The sequence below is a fragment of the Gracilinanus agilis genome, chromosome 6, assembly GCF_016433145.1.
Source record: "Gracilinanus agilis isolate LMUSP501 chromosome 6, AgileGrace, whole genome shotgun sequence".
Lineage (NCBI taxonomy): Eukaryota > Metazoa > Chordata > Mammalia > Didelphimorphia > Didelphidae > Gracilinanus > Gracilinanus agilis.
In genome coordinates this window covers 175,880,260-175,903,259 of record NC_058135.1, presented here as the reverse complement: position 1 = coordinate 175,903,259, position 23,000 = coordinate 175,880,260, and the positions used below count along the sequence as shown (strand labels likewise).

Sequence of the window (23,000 nt, the reverse complement as noted above, 5' to 3'; positions counted from 1 at the left end):
GCATTTTTGCACAAATAAAAGGTCCTTGACTCAGATCAATATTTCATTACACAAAGTCATCATCATTACAAAGAAGCTTCCATAAAACAAGATTACTGACATGGAAGAAATCTTTTGTTGATCTTATTACAAAAATTACATATAATGAAAAAAATGTGCCAACTTTTTTTTTTCTGGATCTACATCCTTGGAACAATTTATCTATATAAGAACATTTTTAAAAACTGTTTGCACTTGGAACACAAACCCTTTAAGGATTCCAAAGCATCACTTTCATTCCACAATGCCCCACACTAAAAATCCAGTGGCTAGAAAAGTAAGAAGCACTTAAAGCAATAATAAGCATATAGCCAAAGCTTTTGATCTTCTAATTAACTATAAAGAAGTGGAATATTATCTCTGTTTTCTCTTCTAAGAAGAGTGAAAAGGTAAAAATTCTCCATGCTTTGAATGTGATTTCTAGCAACATATTTATCTGGACAAAATTCTATTTAAAGGATGTAAAATTCTTGGAATTCCTAAGTAAAAAATTGACTTCATTTCAATTCTTGTTAGTAGACAAATATGAAATAGCATTATAGATATTATCCTCAACTTTCAGCTTAAATATCTGAAACAAAGACACAAACATCCAATGCAACTTGTCATAAACCACATAAACAAAAATAAATTTTTGTTGTTTTATAAAGGGAGAAAATATGAAGAGCTTTACTTATCAATTTTTCCTAAAAGCAGAACACATGTAATTCAATAAACATGACAAAAGGTAAAATAATATTTTATAAAATTAGAAAGCTTTTGTACAAATCAAATCAAGATAGATAGGATTTAAAAGATCTGTGTAAGTGGGGAAAAAAAAACCATTGACATTAAGGGTCTAAGATCAAATTCTATTAAAATTTATAGAAAATTTTGGGAAAAAAATAAGATCAAAAGTTACTTTCTAAGACAAATAGTCAGAGGATTTGATTTTCCTAAAACTATAGACTATTAATAACGTGCTAAAAATGTTCCAAATAACCAAAAGAAAATTGAAAATTAGAACAATCCTGAGGTATCACATCTTATCTATCAAAAGTTGGATAACATGCTAAAAGATGGGAACACTTATTGTTGGAAGACAGATTCAACTATTCTGGAAAACAATTTTGAATCATACAGAAAAACACTGCCAATCTGTTCATACCCTGTGAATCGATTTCCACAAGTGGAATCATATCCCAAGGAAGTTGACACCAAAAAGATTCATGTGTACATAAATTCCATGAACATCCTTATTATAAAAGTTATAAGAACATAAATTATTTGCCTAATGATTGGGGAACATCTGAAATCATGACATATAAATGTAATGGTATATTATTGTATGATAAGGAACTTGAAATATGAAAATTTCACAAAAACATAGATGTACAAACTAACACACAGAAAAGCGAAACAAAATATATACAATAAATGTAAATGAAGTCAATATAGAGAGGCAACAAATATCTAGTCAAATACAATGTTTCATTCATGTTTATATTAGTATAATTCCCATAAAGTTAAAAGATTCATTTGGCATTTCTGTTAACTGACATTCTAGGTGTTTTTGAAGGAAGTTACTTTCTTAGTTTCCTTGTGTGTTTGTCAAGTTTAGTCCCTCCTTTTGAAGAGGACCAGTAGCATCATGAGATGATCTCTTGACTTGCTTGTGAATCAGACTTAAGTGATATAGAGCTACACAAAGTTGCTAGCCTCACTCACGCTTCCAGAGGCAAGACAAAAAGTCAAGACAATTGGCATTGGCCCAGGATGCAGGAATAGCATTTTCAAAGTCTGGCCACACTCTTCATGTTCCACAACGCCTGCTTTACCCACCTCCATGGCTGTTGTCCTCAGTGACCCTCTCTGCTGGAAGGAGTCTTCACATGCTCGGGGTCACCACCTCCCTAACCGCAACAGGTTTGAGGTCTATCAGTTACTCCCACCCTGTTGTAGCCCATTGCTAAGATGGTTATAGTGGAGTGTACCTTCTGAGCTTACTACCCTTTCTTAGTGCCACAGGTGAGAGTTTGATAAAGAGTAGATAACAAAGGGGGCGAAGAACCCTAAAAAGGCTTTGGCAAGGGGGCAGCTGGGTAGCTCAGTGGATTGAGAGCCAGGCCTAGAGATGAGAGGTCCTAGGTTCAAATCCGGCCTCAGACACTTCCCAGCTGTGTGATCCTGGGCAAGTCACTTGACCCCCATTGCCTACCCTTACCACTCTTCCACCTATAAGTCAATACACAGAAGTTAAGGGTTTAAAATAAAAAAAAAATTAAAAAAAAAAAAAAAAAAAGAAAAAAGGCTTTGGCAAGCCCTCACACCGGAGGTGCTTGTCCTTCCTGCACACATCTGTTCTATCTGTTCTATCAAAGCAAAACGTTTGAATAATTTTTGAGATAGTCAGAAGGGATCAAACAGAGAAAACTTAAGTTTATAATTTATAGATTAAAAGCTGAAACATACATACATTGGCAATGGATGCCTCAATGATCTGAACTGTTCTTTTCAGTAGGACTTTTGCAAGATCAAATGCTTGTTTATTTAAGTTCTGTAATAAAGAATGAAAAGAATTCACGTTACAAAAAAATTAATTTTTGCAATTTGATGGAAAGCACATACTACAGATCTAAAATAAATGTCACTATGAGAAAATTCCATTCTTTTCACCCACAAGAATATCAGACATATTAGTGGACACAGTTCTACACTCCTAATCAAGCAAATGAATCTTACAAAATAATTAACCTATTTTCCTCTTTTATCCAAATGAATTTGATTGCAGATATCTGATAAACTAACCCATGAACCCAATTTGAACCAAATATAAATATTTTATTGAACTGAAAGTCAAGTCACATGAGCTACTGATAAATTGTACCTATTTTCTACAACCATTAAACCAAAATACAAAAATATTTTTTATCTAAAATGACATTTCATTCATTTTTACTAAGCATGGCTTAAGAACTATTTGCTATGCCAGATTAATTGCTCAGTCCATTCCTGATCCACTTTAATTTTTCATTTCATCTTTTTCTGTGGAATTAAACTGTTCACTTATTCAACTGTTCTCCCTCTTGGAATCTGATTCAAAGCTCCTGAGTTTCTTTCTTGATTTTGAATGGCTGCTACACACTAGCTTGTGAAGGAGGCAATTAAGTTAATATTCCTAAAATGTTAGGTTTCAAGTGAAAACAGTTCAAGTTGATCACAATGTATCTGGGTCTCAATCTCCTCCTCTGTAAAATGATGAAGTTCTTTAATATCAACTCAAATGTCCCTTCCAGTTCTCTGCAATCCTGTGTCTTACATAAGCTTTAGAAGTATATTTCACTGACAATTGTAAACTATCTAATCCAGCATCTGCAAATGAAAGATTAGACCATTCCCACTGAAGCAAACATTAATGAGTAAGACTAACCCATACCTGAAATAAGAATCTGTATTTCAAAGTATAGCCTCTTAGAAGACCGTAAAGTTGGTTTCTCCTGATAAACCCCCCCTTTCTATAACTGGCTTGTGATTCCTAGCATGGCATAGAACAAGGTCAGGAAAAACATTCTATTTTCTACTATACTCAGACAGCATTCAGCACTGACTATCCAAATAACATATGAATTAACTCAAAGCTTCAGGGATATGGAATGAAAAGTTGTTTTTCTCAGATAAAGGTAGGGAACTTCTGTTACATGCCTGAACTTGCCTCTAAAATCAGAAGCTAGATTTAAAGTCACTTTACATTTAGAAGAAAAGAAACATAAGAGCTTGTCTTTAAACACAGCATATAAATACTAAAATATTTGAGAGAAGTTAAGGAAAAATGTAAAGTATTTAACACATTATCAGATGTTTCCCTCCTAATAACTAATAAAATCCAAGGAAAAAAAGAAGTGAAACTTTGGGAGAGAAAGGTAGAGGGCTGACCCTTAAATACCAGGTTACTACTGAAGGAATGGCAGGCCTGAGTACAATACTGTTACAAAGCTTGCAATATCACAAGGGCCCAGGATAACTGTGTAAGGTTATGAGGGGGGGAAAAAGATAGAAAGGTGTGAAAGTCTAACTTGTCCTACTTTTGAACTGTCATGACTTGTTCTTATGTCAATACTCTCACCTCTACCATATTAATACTCACTTTCTCTACTATCCTGGAGCTTGAAATACATTAGCAAAAAGCAGGAATAAGTATACAATGAGATGTGAAGTCCTATATTCCATATGTTGAAATGTAAGAAATAAAAAAAGCCAATTTGATTTGGCTTAAAATTAGCATTTTCTCAGCAGGGAGGATTGGGATACTGTAGAGACAGCATTCTTTTTGTAAAAAGTATTTAAAAACAGTATTTGTTGATTTGGAATTAAGATGGTAATAAGTTACACCAAGTTGGCATTATAATGCTGATAGATACAAAGTAAAGGCTATAATTTCTTTTCCTTTTTGGTGGATGAGGGAAAAATAGGTGATGTGAGATAGGAAATTCCATTACTAATATATCTTTATAATATGCTGACCTTGTGGGCAGGAATGAGGTTAATAAGAATAGAATCCAATAATTCTTGAGTTACTCCATCACCTTCCATGATGATAGAACTCATCAAGTCCAACATGTGCATTTGTACCTTCTTATTGTGGCTATTGCTGAAAAGAATAAAAAATAAATATTAAATTTTTAAAAATCCAGAGCTAACAAGATTATAACTTCTAAGCAAGAATTAAAAAGTTTAAAATAAAAGGGATTCACTATCAGTTCTCAATTTATTACTCCTAATTATACTAGTAAGACCAAGTTGCTCTAATTTCAACAGCTTTGCTTACTTTCTCAACCAACTGAATTATTCTGCAATGAAGCAGTAACTTATGAAAGAAGCTCACTAATTTGGTTTTCTTAACTCATACTCAGATAGACAGCAGAGTTTAATTAGAAAGGACTTAATTAAAGCTCTTCTTGCCCCAGTAGGTTCCAAATAATGAACTAGTCAACAAAGAATTTAAGTCATTGACTGCAAAATATTAACACAGCAAAATATTAACAAGGCAGCAAACAGATAAAGGAAAGTTAATTTTCTAACTCCTATTATATTCCATCATTACTATATCAGAAATATGGAGAATTTCTAGAAAATTAGACCTATCCAGAAAACAAAGTATACTACATCAAATAGAAATGAATAATTAATATATGAATAACTGCGTTAGTGCTGAAAATTCAAAGTTTGACCACATACAGCAAAAATTTTCTTGCCTGCTCTTTTATCAATTAAACTATATTTTAAACTAAGATGGGATAATGGAAAAGGAAAAGATGTGGAAATAGCTCACTTAATTACAGCTATGGGACAGAGGACAACTTATTACCTCTTAGATTCTGTCTGTGTTTTAAATTAAAGATTGTAATTTATTTTCATTCTACACTTTCCCCAAACATAGATCTCTACCTTACAGAATTCTCACAAAAAATGAAAATTTACATCTATAAGCCACTGCCAGGACTCAAGCTACCAAAAGGGGTAATGGAAATTAATTTCATTGACTAGAATTTCTAATACCATCCTCCAAAGCCTAGATTAACAAATATATTTTATTGACTCCAATTCTGTTTAAAAAAAAAAATTTCCTAATCTTAAAAAAATTTAAGTTTAAGACAGATTTCAAAGCGAAAGAAACAATAACATTCAGAGGTTTTTGTTTGCGTTTATTATATCTGACACAAGGAAGGCAGTATTTTTGATGACAAAAAAAAAAAAAGGTCAAATCTTGTCATGAAAGATATCTTAAAGGAATTTAAAAGAGGGGAGGATAATGATGAGATGATGAATATCAGTATTAAGAAGCTTAATATAGAAGTGATGTCTTACACATCAAGAATACCTTTTTAACTATCCAAAGTATCTTTATATCCATTAGCTAATATTTCTTCACAATAGGAGGGGAGGGCAGAATAAGGAACATTTAACTAAAATTTATTTACCAGTTTAGGAACTGTAAATGCCCAAAATCTCAAGTGGAAGACGCACTGTTCTATGTCACAAACCAAATGGGCCATAATGTCATCAAACATCTTTTTTCCATCTCCTTTTCCCCTCCCCTCTGCCTTTTCCAAATGATAATATGATCACACTGTCCTGGGATGTAGAAAGAAAAGTTGTCAGGCCTACTTTCAATCTTGTTAGCTACCAGAAAAGTAGAATCAGGGTAAGTAGCAACAATTTTCTGCCATTTAAAAAAAAAAAAATCTTTCAACTGACTTGCTCAATTCCATCTGTATCCCTCAAATAAGGAAAAATTGCCTAATACATACTTTTATAATTGGTGGATTATCTGGGCCTTCCTGCTCTTTATTTTGGAACCTATTATTTTATTTGCCTCTTTGCATTGCTGTCAGAAGTTTGGGGAAGAAAAAAAGTAGTAAGACATAAGTTCGAATGTATCTACTTGTATTAGTATGGAACTTGAAGGAGGAAAAGTTGAAATTTATTAATAGCTTTTCATATTGCTTGTGAATCTCTTATTTACACTCTTTCTTTTTAGAGGGCCTAAGAATCAACAGATGTCAAGATGGAGACTCATTGATAAATAAAAATGATGGAGATGATTTTAATATTCAATGCAAAAAAAATGAATTTAATGACTGGATTTTACTGGGAGATAACTTTACCAATCTCTGTATCTCAAAGTGACTCTAGGCAAGGGAGGTTTGGGGGTGGGAATGGGGAGGGATGAGGAGGAAAGAAGTAGGTTATCTAGGGGCAGAGTTGTGCAAAGCATTCTGGATCTAAAGCTATTTCTAGTATTTTATTTGGAATAGAAAGCCAAACTACTCAAAATTTGACTCAACAAACTAGTTAAAGAAAAGCTACTATTCTCCACTTAAGTCAATACTTTACTAAGAATAGAAATAATAACTTAGTTGGAATTCTGACTAGGAAGAAGGAAAAGAGGGATAACATAAGTATAGAACAGTGGTTCCCAAACTTTTTTGGCCTACCTCCCCCTTTCCAGAAAAAATGTTACTTAGCCCATTGGAAATTAAATTTTTTTTTAAACTTTAATAGCAATTAATAGGAAAGATAAATGCACCTGTGGCCATCACCACTCCCCTGGATTGCTGCAGCACCCACCAGGGGGCGGTAGCACCCACTTTGGGAATCACTGGTATAGAAAAATAGTAATTTTAGATTGAGGTGAGGAATTCTGGACTATATAAGAATATTGGGTGCCAAATGAGCCAAGGGAAAAAGTTATTAAAAGAAAATAGGAGGTGTTAAAAACAAAATAAGGCTAATTTCCAATTCTACCTAAAGCACAAGGCAAAGTGCAACTGAAAAGCTTTTTCTCATTTCTTTTTAGACTGATTCAGAAAATTCCAAACCCTAGACTCCCTATATTATTCAAGTCTCTTTAACTAAGAATTCTCAGCTTGAGTTTCTTTGAGCTTATTCTATTATTTTCCTATCAAATACTTGACTCTTCCCCTACAATACTTTCTTCTTTTTAGCTGAAATTAATAGAAATCCTAAGAAATTTCTAAAATGTAACTATAATTTTCAGAATCCACTACAGAAGAGATAAATCATACAGTATAATAAAAACTCTAATGTATTTTATTTAGTACAATTATATACAACTATACTATAATTTTTTTCCAGGAAAAAACTACTTCTGTAACCTTTCACAGCAATCAGTGGAGTATTGAATATAGAGTCTGTATTATACAAGTTAAGTCCAAAGACGTATTCCCATTATTAGCATTTTGTTAAGGTGCTTCTCCTTGTAAAGCTGGAACATATTTTTTTATCTCTCAAAAAACCCTGATAACAGGGGCAGCTGGGTAGCTCAGTGGATTGAGAGCCAGGCCTAGAGACAGGAGGTCCTAGGTTCAAATCTGGCCTCAGACACTTCCCAGCTCTGTGACCCTGGGCAAGTCACTTGACCCCCATTGCCCACCCTTATCACTTTTCCACCAAGGAGCCAATACACAGAAGTTAAGGGTTTAAAAATGTAAAAAAAAACAAAAACAACCCTAATAACAAATGGCATGCGGGAAAAAAAAATCAAGAGAACATAAGAAAATCAAAATAAAGCAACATATAAAATATATAACAACTTACTTGATTACTGAGAAGAGAGTTCTAAAAAGCTGAATAAAAATTTCATTGCAATCTTCCAATTCAAAGCAGATGTTATAGGATTTAACCCAAGCTAAATTCTAAAACAATAAAATTATTCGATTACAAATGAAGAGAATAACTTTACTAAAAAAACACTGTCATATTTAATTTTAAAACAATTAGATATTGAATTTTTTAAAATCAATAAAAAACAAGAGGTATAAGAAATTGAATTTTGAAATATTCACCTACTACTGAACATTAACTTACCCTTACACACACATAGCATTAGATACTGAAGAAAGATTATATATATATATATATATATATATATATATATATATATATATATTCCCCAACTATTAAATAAATCTGCTTAATGAGAACAAACAAGATTTTTGGCTTAAATTACTTTAAAAATAAAAATAATTAAAAGATCAAATTTAAAAATTTCTACCCTAAAACAGAATTTAAAAAATATTTTTGTGGCAGCTAGGTAGCTCAAAGGATTGAGAGCCAGTGCCAGAGATGAGAGGTCCTGAGTTCAAATCTGCCCTCAGACCCTTCCTAGCTTCATGACCCTGGGCAAATCACTTAACCCCAACTCCATAGCCCTTACTGCTCTTCTGCCTTAGAACCAATACACAGTATCGATTCTAAGATGGAAGGTATGGGCTCCTAAAAATCAAATAAATAAAATAAATGAATGAAGGTATTCTTAGAAGATATAATTCATATTACTATGACATGTAACACTAACTTTAACTTAAAAATTTATACTTTTCCTCCTATACAGATAATTTTCTAATGTAGTTACTACAGAAAGTTCATTGATTGAATAGGGGAATAGCTAATCAAACTGTGGTACATGAATCTAAAGGAATGCTGTAAAATGATAAATAAGAATAATTAAGAGAAGTATTGTAAGTCTCAAAAGAACCCCTGCAGAATGACAAGTAGAACTAAGAAAACAATATCTATCTGCCATGACCAAGCGATGTAGATATAAATGGAAAGAACAAAAGGACAAAACTGAAATCTGTATTTTACAAGTTAGCTTGAGAAAATACAATGTCACTTATTGGCATTAATGGTGGACTCTAAATGTGAAGAATATATATGACTGCCCAGCATACAGTAGGAGTTTAATAAATGATTACTGATTGACAATCGTATTAGTTGGTTTTGCTAAACTGCTCTTTTCTGCCCCTTTTTTATTCTTCATCACAAAGGAAAGCTTGTTGGTTAGAGGGAAGGTTAGGTAAGAAAATGAATGTAATATAAAAGATAATGTATTTTTAAAAGTCAATATATAAAGTGGAAGCTATTTCAAGCTTCGGGCTGGTGTCATTTCTCATTTAAGAATCCGTACCACATAAATATGAAATAAGAGCAAAACTATTTCTAATAAAGTTCTTACCTCTAATAAGTAAAAATATCTATTAAATTGTGGACTCTTAGTATCTTCCAAACCTTTTAGCTGTCTTGTAATGAACAAAAATATGTCCTGTAAAACAAAAGCATAACATATATCAAAATAAAGAAACCAAAATGATGCTATTATCCCTTGTATCATTAATGTTGTAGCTATAATAAAATAAATAGAAATTTCTCTCTTAGCTAAATGGTTTATTTTGTGTAAGTGGACAGATAAATGAAAACAAAAAATATAACACTGTAAACTGTAGAAATGGGACTGTAAAAGTAAAAGCAGCTAATCATTTTCATACATCTTTAAGTGTACTCAGATTGGGAAAAGGCAAGGCAACCCACATAGCACAGTTCCAATGTAAAGCACAAATACACAAATATTCCCCTAGCATACCACCCCTAACCTCTGCCCACTATCCCATTCCTCCAGCCAGGGAGGAGACTATTGCTAAAGAATTAAGCCATGTGTGGGAATTCTCCCGACTATATAGCCGGTACATACATTCATGTTCAGTACTTAGTCTTGTACATGCGAGACGTAACTATAAAGTAATGAGAGTGATTCTCTTCTGTAGCTTGTGGAAGCAGAGGAGGAATGATCATAGCAGAGACATGTAGCAACATGCTTCAACTTGCAGCAGGAGTAATTTCAAGGTCAGCAGTCAGTCTTGTGCTAGCAGCTGTGAAGAACATAAGTGTGTGCTGTTTCATGTCAGCATAAAAATGAGTGACCAAATTTAGATCAAGAATTAATAAGAAATTTTGAGTGAAGTTACAAAAATCTGCAAGTGAGACATTCAACATGTTAAGAGAAGTTTTTTATAGATTGAGTAACAACAAGAATAAAAGTTTTCAACTGGCACAAGAGATTTAAAGAAGATAAAGAAGATGGCTATAATTCATGAAAGTCACCAATCACCTAAAAGACTGATTAAAATATTAAGAGTCAAGAGTTCTGTTCAAATAACTAAAGTTACATTTATGAAGAAGTTGATTCTGAAAGAGAACTTCAATGCCAACAATGTTTCTGGAAAGATTATATTATACATTTTATAAGTGGCAAACTGAAACACAGAAGACTTGACATCTGTTCTTATCTTTCAGGGGAAGGAAGCTGAATAAAATAACGAGAATTTTAAGGGTTTTTGTGACTGGGGATAAAATATAGTATTTCTAGTAGGTCTGAAAAACCAAGTGTCAAAGTCTTCAGTGTAAAACGCCAAAATTTTCTTGTAAGGGCTCAAAAAGTGAGCCCCCCCTCCCCCAATCATGCATGCATATAAAAATCAGGTCAGGTGATTTGTTTCCTTGACACCAATGTCTTTGTTCATGCAGAATTTATCCCACAAGGTCCAACACAGGCTCATTATGCAGAAATTCTGAAGCATGAGAAATTCTGTGCAATACAAAAAGGATGAACTGTGACCCAATAATTGGCTTCTTCACCACAACAAAGCTCTAGCTCACAACATGCATTCCCTTCAGTTTTTGAACAATAGTATTTCCCAGCTTGATCATCCACCTTATTCACTAGTCTTGGTTCTGGATGACTTCGACTATTTTAAAAAATTCAACCCACCCCCACCCCCAAAGTACAAAGCATCGCCACTATAGAGGATAAAATAAAGAATTTTAACACAGGCTCTGAAGGCAAATCCAAAAAAGGAGTTCCAAAAACATCAGAAAAGCAGCATCATTAAAATGATCAAGTTCTCAAAATACGTTATTTGAAAGAAAAAACTTACAAGATCTACAATTTTATTTTTTTAATGCCAGTCTCATTACTTTATAGTCACTTCACACTTTGCCATTTTCATTTTTATTGGGTATATTTTGTTAATATTAAACAAAATTACCAATTTTAGGAACCACACCTAAATTGTCCTTTTAAAGTGCTATTATGGGTGCACAGTGAATATGAACAAATTATAAGCCTTGATATTTCTTTGTAAAAATAATGTAAGTCATGTACTTTTATGGCATAAAATTAATAATGTAAAATTCACAAATTTCATAGCATAGGCTATATCACAAGTTACAAACAAGGAAACAGCTCTTAAAAACTATTTTACCTTGAGTTTGTCATGGGAAGTATATGGTGCCTCTGGAGCATATATTCGGAAAATATCAGCCAAACAACATGCTACAAGAAGACGTACATCTTTGTTGGGATTCCTGAGGAAGAATTCAGATGCAAGATGCAAGGCTAGAGGGAGATACTGCTGCTTTTCATCTTCTGAGTCCTGATCCATGTCCATAAAGGTTTTTACTACCATCTGATATAAATTTAAAAAGAAATCTAAGTAAAATGCATAAAGCAAACATTTTTACTAGGCATCAACAAATATTTCAAAGTCATTAAAGTTATCAAAACAATTATCATGCAAAATTTTCAAAACTCTTACTATTCAGTTGAGAACACATTATCAGTTTTTAAAATCTTGATTTCTACTTACTATTTTTTAATGAAACTGAATAAGAATTTTTATCAATCAAAAAGAACTGAATAAAACACTTTCTATAAAACTATTCTTCAACATATCACATAAACCCACTAATTCTTGATTATTCATTTGCAAATTATTATTATTTCAATATAGAATTGTAGATTATGTCATCCAATATAATCAATAGCTTTATTGGTGTTATATTGATAGTATGTCTCCTCTCTATATTTATTTCACATGTAGTCATAGAAGAAAACCTCTGAGCTAAATAACTCTCCCAATTAGTCTTATATTCAACACAATCAAGAATTAGGTTGTTTCAATGAAATCAAAAATATCAAGCATATGAAATAGTACTCTAAATCCCTCCCGATTACAGAAATACAAATTAAAACAACTCTGAGGTACCACTTTACACCTAGCAGCCTGGCCAATATGGCAGCAAAGGAAAGTGATAAATGTTGGAAGAGGTATGTAAAAATTAGGACAGTAATACTCTCCTGGTAATTGGCCCAACCAATCTGGAGGGCAATTTGGAACTATGCACAAAGAGCTTTAAAGGAATGCCTACCCTTTGACCCAGTCATACCACCCCAAACAATAATAAGAAAAAAATGCACAAAAATATTTATAGCCACGTGCTTTGTGGTAGTGAAAAACTGGAAAATGAGGGGATGGCCATCAATTGAGGAATGGCTCAATAATTTGTGGTATATGTTGGTGATGGAATATTATTGTGCTGAAAGGAATAAATGGAGGAATTCCATATGAACTAGAACGACTTCCAGGAATTGATGCAGAGTGAAAGGAGCAGAACCAGGAGGACGCTGTACACAGAGACAGATACACTGCAGTACAATCCAATGTAATGGACTTCCTCTACTAGCAGCAATGCAATGATCCAGGACAATTCTGAGGGACTTATGAGAAACAATGCTATCCACATCCAGAGAAAGAACTGTGGAAGCAAGAAATGCATTAAAAAAAATATGATTGATCACATAATGTGATAGGAATATGATTAGGGTTTTTATGTTAAAAGATGTCTCTACTGCAGATATGAATAACACGAAAACAGGTTTTGAACAACAATATATGTATAATCAAGTGGAACTGCTTGTCAGCTTTGGGAGGGTGGGGAGGGATCATGAATCATGTAACCATGGAAAAATATTCTTAAAAAAAAAAAAAAAAAGAATTAGATAATAATTCTGCCAGGGGGCAGCTGGGTAGTTCAGTGGATTGAGAGCCAGGCCCAGAGATAGGAGGTCCTGGGTTCAAATCTGGATCAGACACTTCCTAGCTGTTTGACTCTAGGCAAGTCACTTAACCCCAAATTACCTAGCACTTACCACTCTTCTGCCTTAGAACCAAAACACAGTATTGATTCTAAGATGGAAGGTAAAAGTTAAAAAAAAAATAATAGGCTGTTGTGTACATTTATGTAGCCAAATCTCTGCTGAATTACTGTGTCCAGTATCATAAATTATTTGTATTTAGAAAGTCTTCAATTACATTTTAAGAAGCTAAGCTTCTGATGAAAGCAAAAGACCTTAAATAAAACAAATATAATTGTATAAAACACTACTTAATTTTCGATTCTCTTTTGTTGCAAAAAGTCAGTAAGCAGGGGGCAGTCAAGAGGTTCAATGGATTGAGAGCCAGGGTTGGAGATAGGGGGTTCTGGGTTCAAACCTGGCCTCAGACATTTCCTAGCAATGACTCTGGGCAAGTCACTTAAAACCCACTGTGTAGCCATAACTACTCTTCTGCTTTGGAACCAATACAGAGTATTGATTCTAAGATGGAAGGTAAGGCTTTAAAAAAAAAAACAAAAAAAAAAAAAAAAAAAAAAAAAAACCAGTAAGCATTCTTCAATCTAAAACACCTCTCCTATTACGGACATACATTAAATTTCCATGACTGGAGGTGGTCTTTTGCATGAAGGTTAACAGCTTATATGCCCTTATATGTTTGTAGTTAGTTTTACTGAACTGTGCCCTATCCCTTCTTTTTTTTCCCTAATGTTTGTTTCTTGGTGCTTGAAACCTGTTGATGGACTCAAGAGATGGCTAGAGGAAAAGAGAGAGGGATATAGCTGAAAACAAATTTGATGCACCAATAAAAATTTTTAAAAATTATTGCCTGAGTGTTTGATAAAGCCAAAGATTCAAGCTTTTGGATTATAGATTCACCCCCTCCCTAGTATTACTTCCCTCCCCACCAGTCCATTTGTTACCTTTTTACTTCTCTATAGGGCGTGAATCAATTCTCTGCCCCAATGGATCTGATTGTTCTTCCCACATCACACTTATTGGACTGGCCAATTAGAAAAGAGAAATGAAAATGTTGGAGGGGATGTGGCAAAATTGGGACAGTAATGCACTGTTGGTGGAGTTGTGAATTAATTTGGAACTATACTCAAAGGGCTTTAAAATTATGTATACCCAAAGAACTGGAAACTAAGGGGATGCCCATCAACTGGGGAATGACTGAACAAGTTGTGGTATATGATTGCAACAGAATGCTGCTGTGCATAAGAAATGATGTGAAGGATGATTCAAGAAAGGCCCAGAAAGATCTTCAAGAACTGATACAAAGTGAAGTGAGCAGATCAAGACAAACATTGTACACAGTAAAGCAATATATATGAATATTTACGAATAACAGTTATTACTAAAATACAGTGATCCTTGAAAATCCTCAAAGACACATGATGAAAAATGTCCAGAGAAAAGAACTGGTGGAATCTGAATGCAGCCTGAAACATACTTTATATCACTTCACTTTATTTCTTCATTTTTTATTTGTTTAAATTCTCGAGCACAAAAGAACAAATATAGAAAAATGTATTATACTATTACACATATAAAATCTATATCAGATTGCTTGCTGTCTTGGAGAGTGTGGAGAAGCTGGGAGGCAAAGAATTTGCTTCAAACCTAAAGAAAATGAAGGTCAAAAAAAAACTGTGTATACCCCTTTGCTCCAACAATACCACTAGTAGGTCTGTATCAAAAAAAAAAAAAAAAAAAAAAAAAAAAAACACATTAAAAAAAATTAAAAGAACCTATTTGCACAAAAGTATTTCTAGCAGCAATTTTTGTGGTAGCAAAGAATTAGAAATTGAGTGGGTGCCATCAGTTGGGTAATGGTTGAATAAGTTGGGGTTTATGACTATAACAGAATACTACTCTGTTGTAAGAAATGATGAGCAGAATTTCAGAAAAACCTGGAAAAGATTTACATGAACTGATGCAAAGTGAAGTGAGCAGAAACAGTAGAACATTGTAACAACTATAATGTAGGATGAACAACTTAAGCTATTCTCAGCAATAGTGATCCAAGACAATCCAAAGGACTCATACGATGAAATATATGATCTGCCTCCAAAGAAAGAACTAGTGGAGCCTGAATGCAGACAAGAACATAGTATATTTCACTTCTTTTATTATTTGAGTGCTTTTCCACAAAATTACTAATATATAAAAATGTTTTACATGACTGCATATGTAAAATCTATATCAGATTGCTTACCATCTTAGGGAGAAGGCAAGGGAGGAGAGAATCTGGAGCTCATACACACACATAAAAAGGAAGTTAACAATTTTGTACATGTGATTGGGGGAAAATAAGATATTTAAAAGAATAAAATAACAAGTATTACTGGGCAGAGCTAGGGACAGTGCTAGTAAAATTGCAGTTTGTTTTGATACTCTCCCATTTCAACAATGACACCGTTTTTCTCCTCCTAATACCAAGTGTACTTCCACTGAAACTTACTACCAGTTTATCTTTCTAAAGTATAATTAATAATCCAAGTGCTAACTATTAATGGTTTAAAAGATATGGCATCTCCCAGGGCCGTGTTGGTGAACCTACGGCACGTATGCTGGAGGGGGCTGCTCCCCTTCTCCTCTCCATGCACACTTGAGGGCATTTTTGACTTCACCTACCCCTCTGCCCTGCAGCCCAATGGGAATACTTTTTCACCACCTGAACAAGGGTAAGGCGGGGGACTCGCATGTGGCATGAAGGGTTGCAGTTTGGGCACTTGGTCACCAAAAGGTTCACCATCACTGTCCTAGCAAGATCTACTTTTTAAAAAAGGGCTTCTTAGGACCTCAAAGTCTTAAAGATCAAAGAAATACAACCATAATTATCCTAATAGATAACAATAAATAAGGAATCTAAAACATAAATGAGATAAATGGCAGTGAAGGCTGCTTATTGCAGTATAAAGTAGTGCAACACAATAAGGGAATGAAAGAGGTAACAAGATGGAAGGGAAGCACACCTAAAAATATACATGGTCAGGAAAAGAGGTGCAGCTTCCAAAAATAGGAAATAGTTCTTGTCTGCAAAATTTAGAATTTTCTTTTGTTGTTTCACAAGAAAACTGCACTGCAATACTTGCCACCAAGTCCTAAATAGGTGAGGTCCACTAGTAATTCCATACCTCTTGCCTCTTGTATTCTCATCATTGGGCCTAGATGGAGAAGGGCTCTTTGGCAAAACCAGGTTTAAGAATGTGGGCTAGGACAGTGATGGGTAAACTTTTTTAAGAAGGGGACAAAGGAAAGGAAATGCTCATCTGTTAGTCTGTTTCTAAGGCAACTCTTTCACAGTTTCATTGTATTGTATCCTCCTCATTGTATTCATCACATTAGGAATAATATCCTGCCACCAGATAGAACATTTTAGGGAGACGCATCTGGCCCACTGGCTGTAGTTTGCCCATCACTGGGCTAAGAGACTTTGATGCACCACAATTCATTTCCCTGAAACTAGTGCAAAAAGGAAGCTGTGATTTACATACTTTTCCTATGTTGCAATAATACCTCCACTAACAGCCAATATTTTCACGGCACAATGGAAAATAACTCAATCTGGAATCAGAGGGCCTGGGTTTAAATCTCAATACTACTACTTACTATCCATGTGACCCCTGGACAAGTAATTTTCCCTCTCTGGGTCTTATTTTCTTTACCTGTAAAGTAAGAAGACTGGACTGGATGATTTCTAAAGTACCATTAAGGTCTAATTCTGCAATGTGCCTCCTCTTCCCTTCTCAATGTAAAAGTGAAATTTGGGAGATGTCATCTTTAAGTATATATATGTATTTCTGGACACGGGGAAATTATCAAACTACATTTCCCGTGGTCCAACGGGTTTCCGGTTCCGGTTCTTTGGGCGTGGGGAGGCCTACATCTCCACGCAGAGAAGAGTTTAAATCTCCTGGGTTAGGAGGGAGTGGCTCTCTTGGCCAGCAGACTCGGGAGGAGACAGGAGACAATTATGGCTAGGCGGCAAGTTTTGAATGGTTACAAACGCGTAGTCTAATAACTTTATCTATCAGCATGGCTTTAATTAAATTACTAATTTCTATATTTATAGCAGCCTTTATTATTTTTAATCTTTATATCAAGAAAGTCACAAGAAAGTTGAACTGGGATTCTAATCCTAGTCCATCTTCTTTGATGGCATAGGGAAGCCATCTTATTCTAAAGTACTATGGAGGTTGCACCCTACCAAGCCTTATGTTGCCACAAAAATATTGCAGCTCTTTAGTATCCAAGGACTGAATATGGAGATCTCAAATTGGAATATACTGCCACATATGGAGGTCCTATCTATTCCCCACTGTGTTGTAGAACCATCTGAGAAAAAAATGAAATAATATTTAAGTCTCTGCTTGAATACCCAAACATTTTAACAATTAAGTTTAATATATTAGGTACAACCAGGATCCAAATATATATAACAGTATCTTCTGTCTAATCAATCCTTTTATCTTGGGAGAAGGAATATTAATAAGGGAAAATCTACTAGGAAAGAAATAGCAGGATATAGATAGAGTTATGGGAAAATTTGGAATGGTAGGCAAGCAAGAGCCACTTCTTCAAAGACTAGAGGAAAAAAAGGGAACAGTAGAGAATGATGCTAGGAGACGTGAAAAAAAGGGAAGAAAAGAAAGAGCTCCCAGGGCAATAGGGAGGGTAAGGGTAAAATAATCAAGGAAGAACTTCAAAAACAGGAGTAAAAGGTATTATCTGGGGAAAGTATGATAGGAACAGAAAATAAGCTGGTTTCCATAGGTATAAAGGATAAAAGTAGAGAACTCAAGCAAAGGGTTCTAAGCATGTTGAGTGGACTACCTGGGAGGATTGGACAAAAACCCCACAGAACAAGTAGAAAAGGATGAACTTTCAAGTTCAATCACTGAAACAAGCATCCAAATCTATGAAACCAAAGATTATTTGAATATATTTGCATAATTTCTGCTTTCCCTTCTCAAATCACAAAAATTCAAGATAAATTACCTTAAGGAGGAGTACCCATATTATCTAAGGTGAAACACAATTGACTAAACACATTCTATGAGCGCTGCCTACTTCATTCCCTACTTTGGAAAGATCCAAGCTCTGTCCTATTCTTTAATCCTACTCTCCTTAGATCAGTCCCACTCTCTGACTCACAGTGCCCTCCCTGGATATTATTTGGTATCTCTCTTCCAGACTTATGATTCTTTCTAAAGGAAAGAATTCCAGACTGTCAATTTGAACATTTAGGTACAGAATTTTAATTTTAATTATAAACAGAAACAGAGTTCCAGCAAGATTGTTTGATTCCATTAATATCTCATGCCTAAAAAAAGTTGTGATGTTTACAGACGTTCTTTCCTGTCCTATCAGGGCCTACCATGCCTGAGAATGATCTTGAAAAAAAATCCACTTTCTGCCACTAGATGGTAATAAATTCAAGTGGCTGGATATGGATCCCAAACCAAGAGGAGGACACTTAGAAGATAAAGTAGGGGAGAGAATTTAAACCTTGCCAAATTATCTGTAATACCCATTAGCACAGTAATATTGTTTATGGAAGCTCAGAAAAGGTTATCTTTTTTAGGGTTATTAACTGCATTATTGACTCATTCCTACACCTAACTGGCAGAGTTCTTTCCATATACATCCCTAAGTAAATCCTACAATCCTAAAATAATTATTAACTAATTTTTCAAAGTTATAATACTTCTAAAAATTTTAAGTATTATAAACCTGACAGGAAACAAAGTATAGAGAATAGAGGGCCAGTCTCTGAGCTATAAAGATTTGTCACACATTGGTCACATTATCATAGAAAACAATCACAACTTCCCAAAACTTAGTGGCAACATGACACAGTGCAGATGGAGTATTGTACTTGGAGTAGGAAGACTTAGGGTTCATAAACTGTCTCAACAGACATTAGCAGCTGTTTGACCCTAAGGAATTCATTTAATCCCCTTGTGTCTCAGTTTCTTCATTTGTAAAATGAAGGGGTAGAGATTTGACTCACTGGTCTCTGAGGTCTTTTCTAGCTCTAAATCTATGCTTCTATGATCCTTATGACAATAAATTACAAATGGCAAAAATTTGGTACTACTGAGGATAATAAAATGAATGTAATTTTGGGCTTCATTAACTGATATATTTCCAGAAATATGAAAGTGATTTATTGTCGCCCTGTATTCCCTCTTCTTTGGTGAGATTGTAACTGATGTTGTGTTTTCAGTTTTGTGTATCATGGCTTTGGAAATACAATAAGCTGGAAAGGATCATCCAAAGAACTCAACTCTAATAATCAACTATTCAAAAGGGCAATAAAGTTGCCTCAGTAGGTGGGGTGGATTCATTCCCCTTTACTAGCAGTTTTCAAACAGAGACATGATGACCACTTGTCCTATTCATATCAAAGTGTATAGTTAGAAATATCTTGAATCCCTAAAACTACATTACCCTCACTTCCTTTCTGTATTACCCAGAATGCTTTTCCCTTTGTCCACACTGGCATTGTCATTTTTGTATTTGGTTTGCTGTAACTCCTCCCTTTTTCTCTTTTGCTCATCAGAGCAGGCTGAATAGCTAGGTCTCTTACTTTAGTTATTAGTAATAAAACTTTATTAAATATAAGTTATTGGATATTAATTTAAAAACCCACATTTTTGGAGACCTACAAAGGGACCCCAGAACCTAATCTACAAGTAAGTAGGAAACCACGCCTCCTCCCTGAAGTCTCACTTCCACTCCATCTACTGCCTTTTGACCCTTTATCCTCCTCATCCTTCCCATTCTCCCTTCTCAATCCACCTTTTCCTCCACCTCCTCCTTCCCTCCAGACCCCTCTGTGGAGCTAAGCTTCCCAGCTCCCCCACTGAGCCCTCCTCAGCAGTCATTTCCTGCCAAATCCTCTGAATGATCCCCTCTCTCCTTGGTTTCCTGCTATCCTCCTTACCTTCCTCCTCCACTTTTTCCTCCTCCTTCCTTTGCCAAATCCAGACCTCCTGCTTCTTGCTACTGTTGCTCTTTTCCTCTTTCTCCCTTCCTGCCTGGCCCCCAGCTGAGCCTCTCCACTCCAAGGCTTCCCACCCCTCCCCCCCTAACTTCATTCCTCCTGCCTGGGCAATCCTTGGGCTTCCTGCTTCTTGCCTGCTTCTGTCCCCATCACTGCCTGGAAGGTCTGAGAGCTGTTTGGAAGCCCTTTCTTTGGTCCTGCTTAAAAGGTAAGATCCCCATGCCCCTCCCTGTTCTAACTTCAGTTTCAAAAAGCAAGGTAGCCACTTCAACTCCCAGTTTCTAGCTACAGAGGTTTTTAGATCCTTTTAGACCCCTGAACAGTAAACCCCCAGTATCCAGCCCTACCTCTTACCCTAACCCTTCCCCTTACTCCCACCCTCTACCTTAATCATACCCCTTATCCTTCCCTGTTGTAGTGTTGCCTCATGGCCACCAGAGGCTGGTATTGAGCACTCAATTTTTCCCCTCTTTTTCATGCTGAGCCACAGTGGCTGTTTTCTGACATCAGAGGACAGCAACACCCAATAAATAAACAGGTAAATAAATAAATAGATAAAAGTTTTGCAAATAAATAAAAGTATTTCCCCCAATTAAAATCCAACAACATCATAGAACATCATGTAAAATAAAATAAGACAAAATACCCCTTTACCCTGCCTCTACCCCAAATAAAAAAAATTTTTTAATTAAAAAATTAATTAAAAATAAACAAATAAATATATGCATTGAAAATAATTCTCTTTTCTACTTTCCTTTAATCTATCGTTTTTTAATTACAACACCAAGCAACATGAATGTTACTCTACAGGAAACTTCTCCTTTTCCTTATGTTGCTTGGAATTTTCCTTTTTCAATTCTTGACTGTTAAGTCACAACAAGCTTCCCAATGGAGAATGCTGACTGATATGCAAATTCAACTAGACAATTTCATGCATTTCTTCCATGGTCTAATGGCAAAGGAAGATTCTCTCCAACACATGTCTAATTTTTTCAAACTATTTCTGAACCCCTAAGAGAGGAAAATCCTATTTCTCCTGAAATAGTCAGAAGACCCCTCTCCTCTTTCTCAAGATGCATAACCACCTCTCTCATGTTCTGCACCTCTGGGCTAACCTTACCTCCCCCAATCCTTCTTCCAAAGACCCATTCTCTCCTGTCCCGTCTCCCACCCCACGACCAACCCCATCCCCCAAAAAAGCTCATCCTCCTGCTATACCTGTTCCTACCATGCTGCCTCAATATCCCCAAGTTGTTGTAATTTCCCTTTAGAAACTGTAATATTGTATCTACCGCTAGTTAGTTATAAGTTAGTTATGTTTAAATGATTCATTGTGGAGACTAGTCTCCCAAAGGATCACAGGGGGGAATGTATAGTTAGAATTAGCTTGAATCCCTAAAACTACATTACCCAAACTTCCTTTCTGTATTGCCCAAAATGCTTTTCCCTTTGCCCACACTTTTGCATACAGTTTTCTGTAACTCCTCCCTTTTTCTCTTTTGCTCTCACGAGTTAAGTCTCTTACTTTAGTTATTATTAAAACGTTATTAAATATAATTATTAGTTGTTGGATATTAATTCTAAAATCCACAAAAGTATATACTGTACTGTACAGTAAGAATTTTTTTCTATTATGCCATAAACAAGATGGATCTTTGGAGTTTCTTCCAGCTAAAATTCTGTTATCAAATATCTGGCAATTAACCTACCTAGAAACATATGACTTATTAAGGACAACCAGAGGGCAGCTATGTGGTCCAGTGAATGGAGTGCTGGTTCAAGAGTCAGGAGAATCTAAATTCAAATCCAGCTCAGACACACTTGACTATGGGCAAGTCAATTTTAGCTCTGCTTGCCTCCATTTCCTCATCTGTAAGTTCAAATCCAGCTCAGACACACTTAACTATGGGCAAGTCAATTTTAGCTCTGCTTGCCTCCATTTCCTCATCTGTAAAATGAGCTAGATACAGAAATGGCAAACTACACCAGTATCTTTGGTAAGAAAACCCCAAATGGGGTCACGGAAGAGCTGACATCACTAACTGATTAAACAATAACAATAACAGTAAAAGGACAACCATAAAACTTCAAAGACTGAAGCCTCTCCTCTATCAGCACTGCTGCACCAGAGAGGGTCTGACTCAAACAGTCGCTATGAATATGAAACTGTTCCCAGAATCCTTGCCCCTCTTTGCCCTTAAGATGTGACTGGTCTTTGATCCCTGTAATCTGTCTGCTAAACGGTTTATTGAGAAGAACAGGGAGGCAGGTACAAGAATGGGGTAGAGGTTTTAGGGATCCATAATTGATCCTATCCACCAAGGTCCTTCCTTTTAAGGAGTCAGTGATCTGGCTACTCAAAAGTTCACCTCCCCTTCCCAAATGTCACTAATGTCCTTTGAGGTCCTTCCTTATGAGGAGCCAGGGGTCCTCCCCTTCCCAAACAAGTCTTTCACTATCCTATATGATCCTGTTAAGTTTAAGAAAGGTCAGGTCCTTTGAAGAGCAAGGGTAAGGATTTTGGGGGGGTTTGGGATATGTTCCCAGAATGGAGTCCGAATGCCTCAGGAACCAGTGATCGTAGCTCTGGGTGATGGCACAATCAATGGTGGGGATCTCAGGCTCTTAGGAAATGTCTGAATCCTGTCACAA

General features: G+C 35.3%; 1 protein-coding gene across 1 annotated transcript in view; it reads right to left on the bottom strand.

The window, feature by feature from the left end:
* The window catches only part of PDS5A (PDS5 cohesin associated factor A), a 204,231-nt gene that overhangs the window by 111,406 nt on the left and 69,825 nt on the right, over positions 1-23,000 (bottom strand). Inside the window, exons 2-6 of the mRNA XM_044680438.1 lie at positions 11,640-11,843; positions 9,557-9,643; positions 8,137-8,234; positions 4,540-4,666; positions 2,495-2,575 (exon numbers count right to left, since the gene is read on the bottom strand). Coding sequence (XP_044536373.1) covers positions 2,495-2,575; positions 4,540-4,666; positions 8,137-8,234; positions 9,557-9,643; positions 11,640-11,843 — 597 coding nt within the window. The remainder of the gene's footprint in view (positions 1-2,494; positions 2,576-4,539; positions 4,667-8,136; positions 8,235-9,556; positions 9,644-11,639; positions 11,844-23,000) is intronic.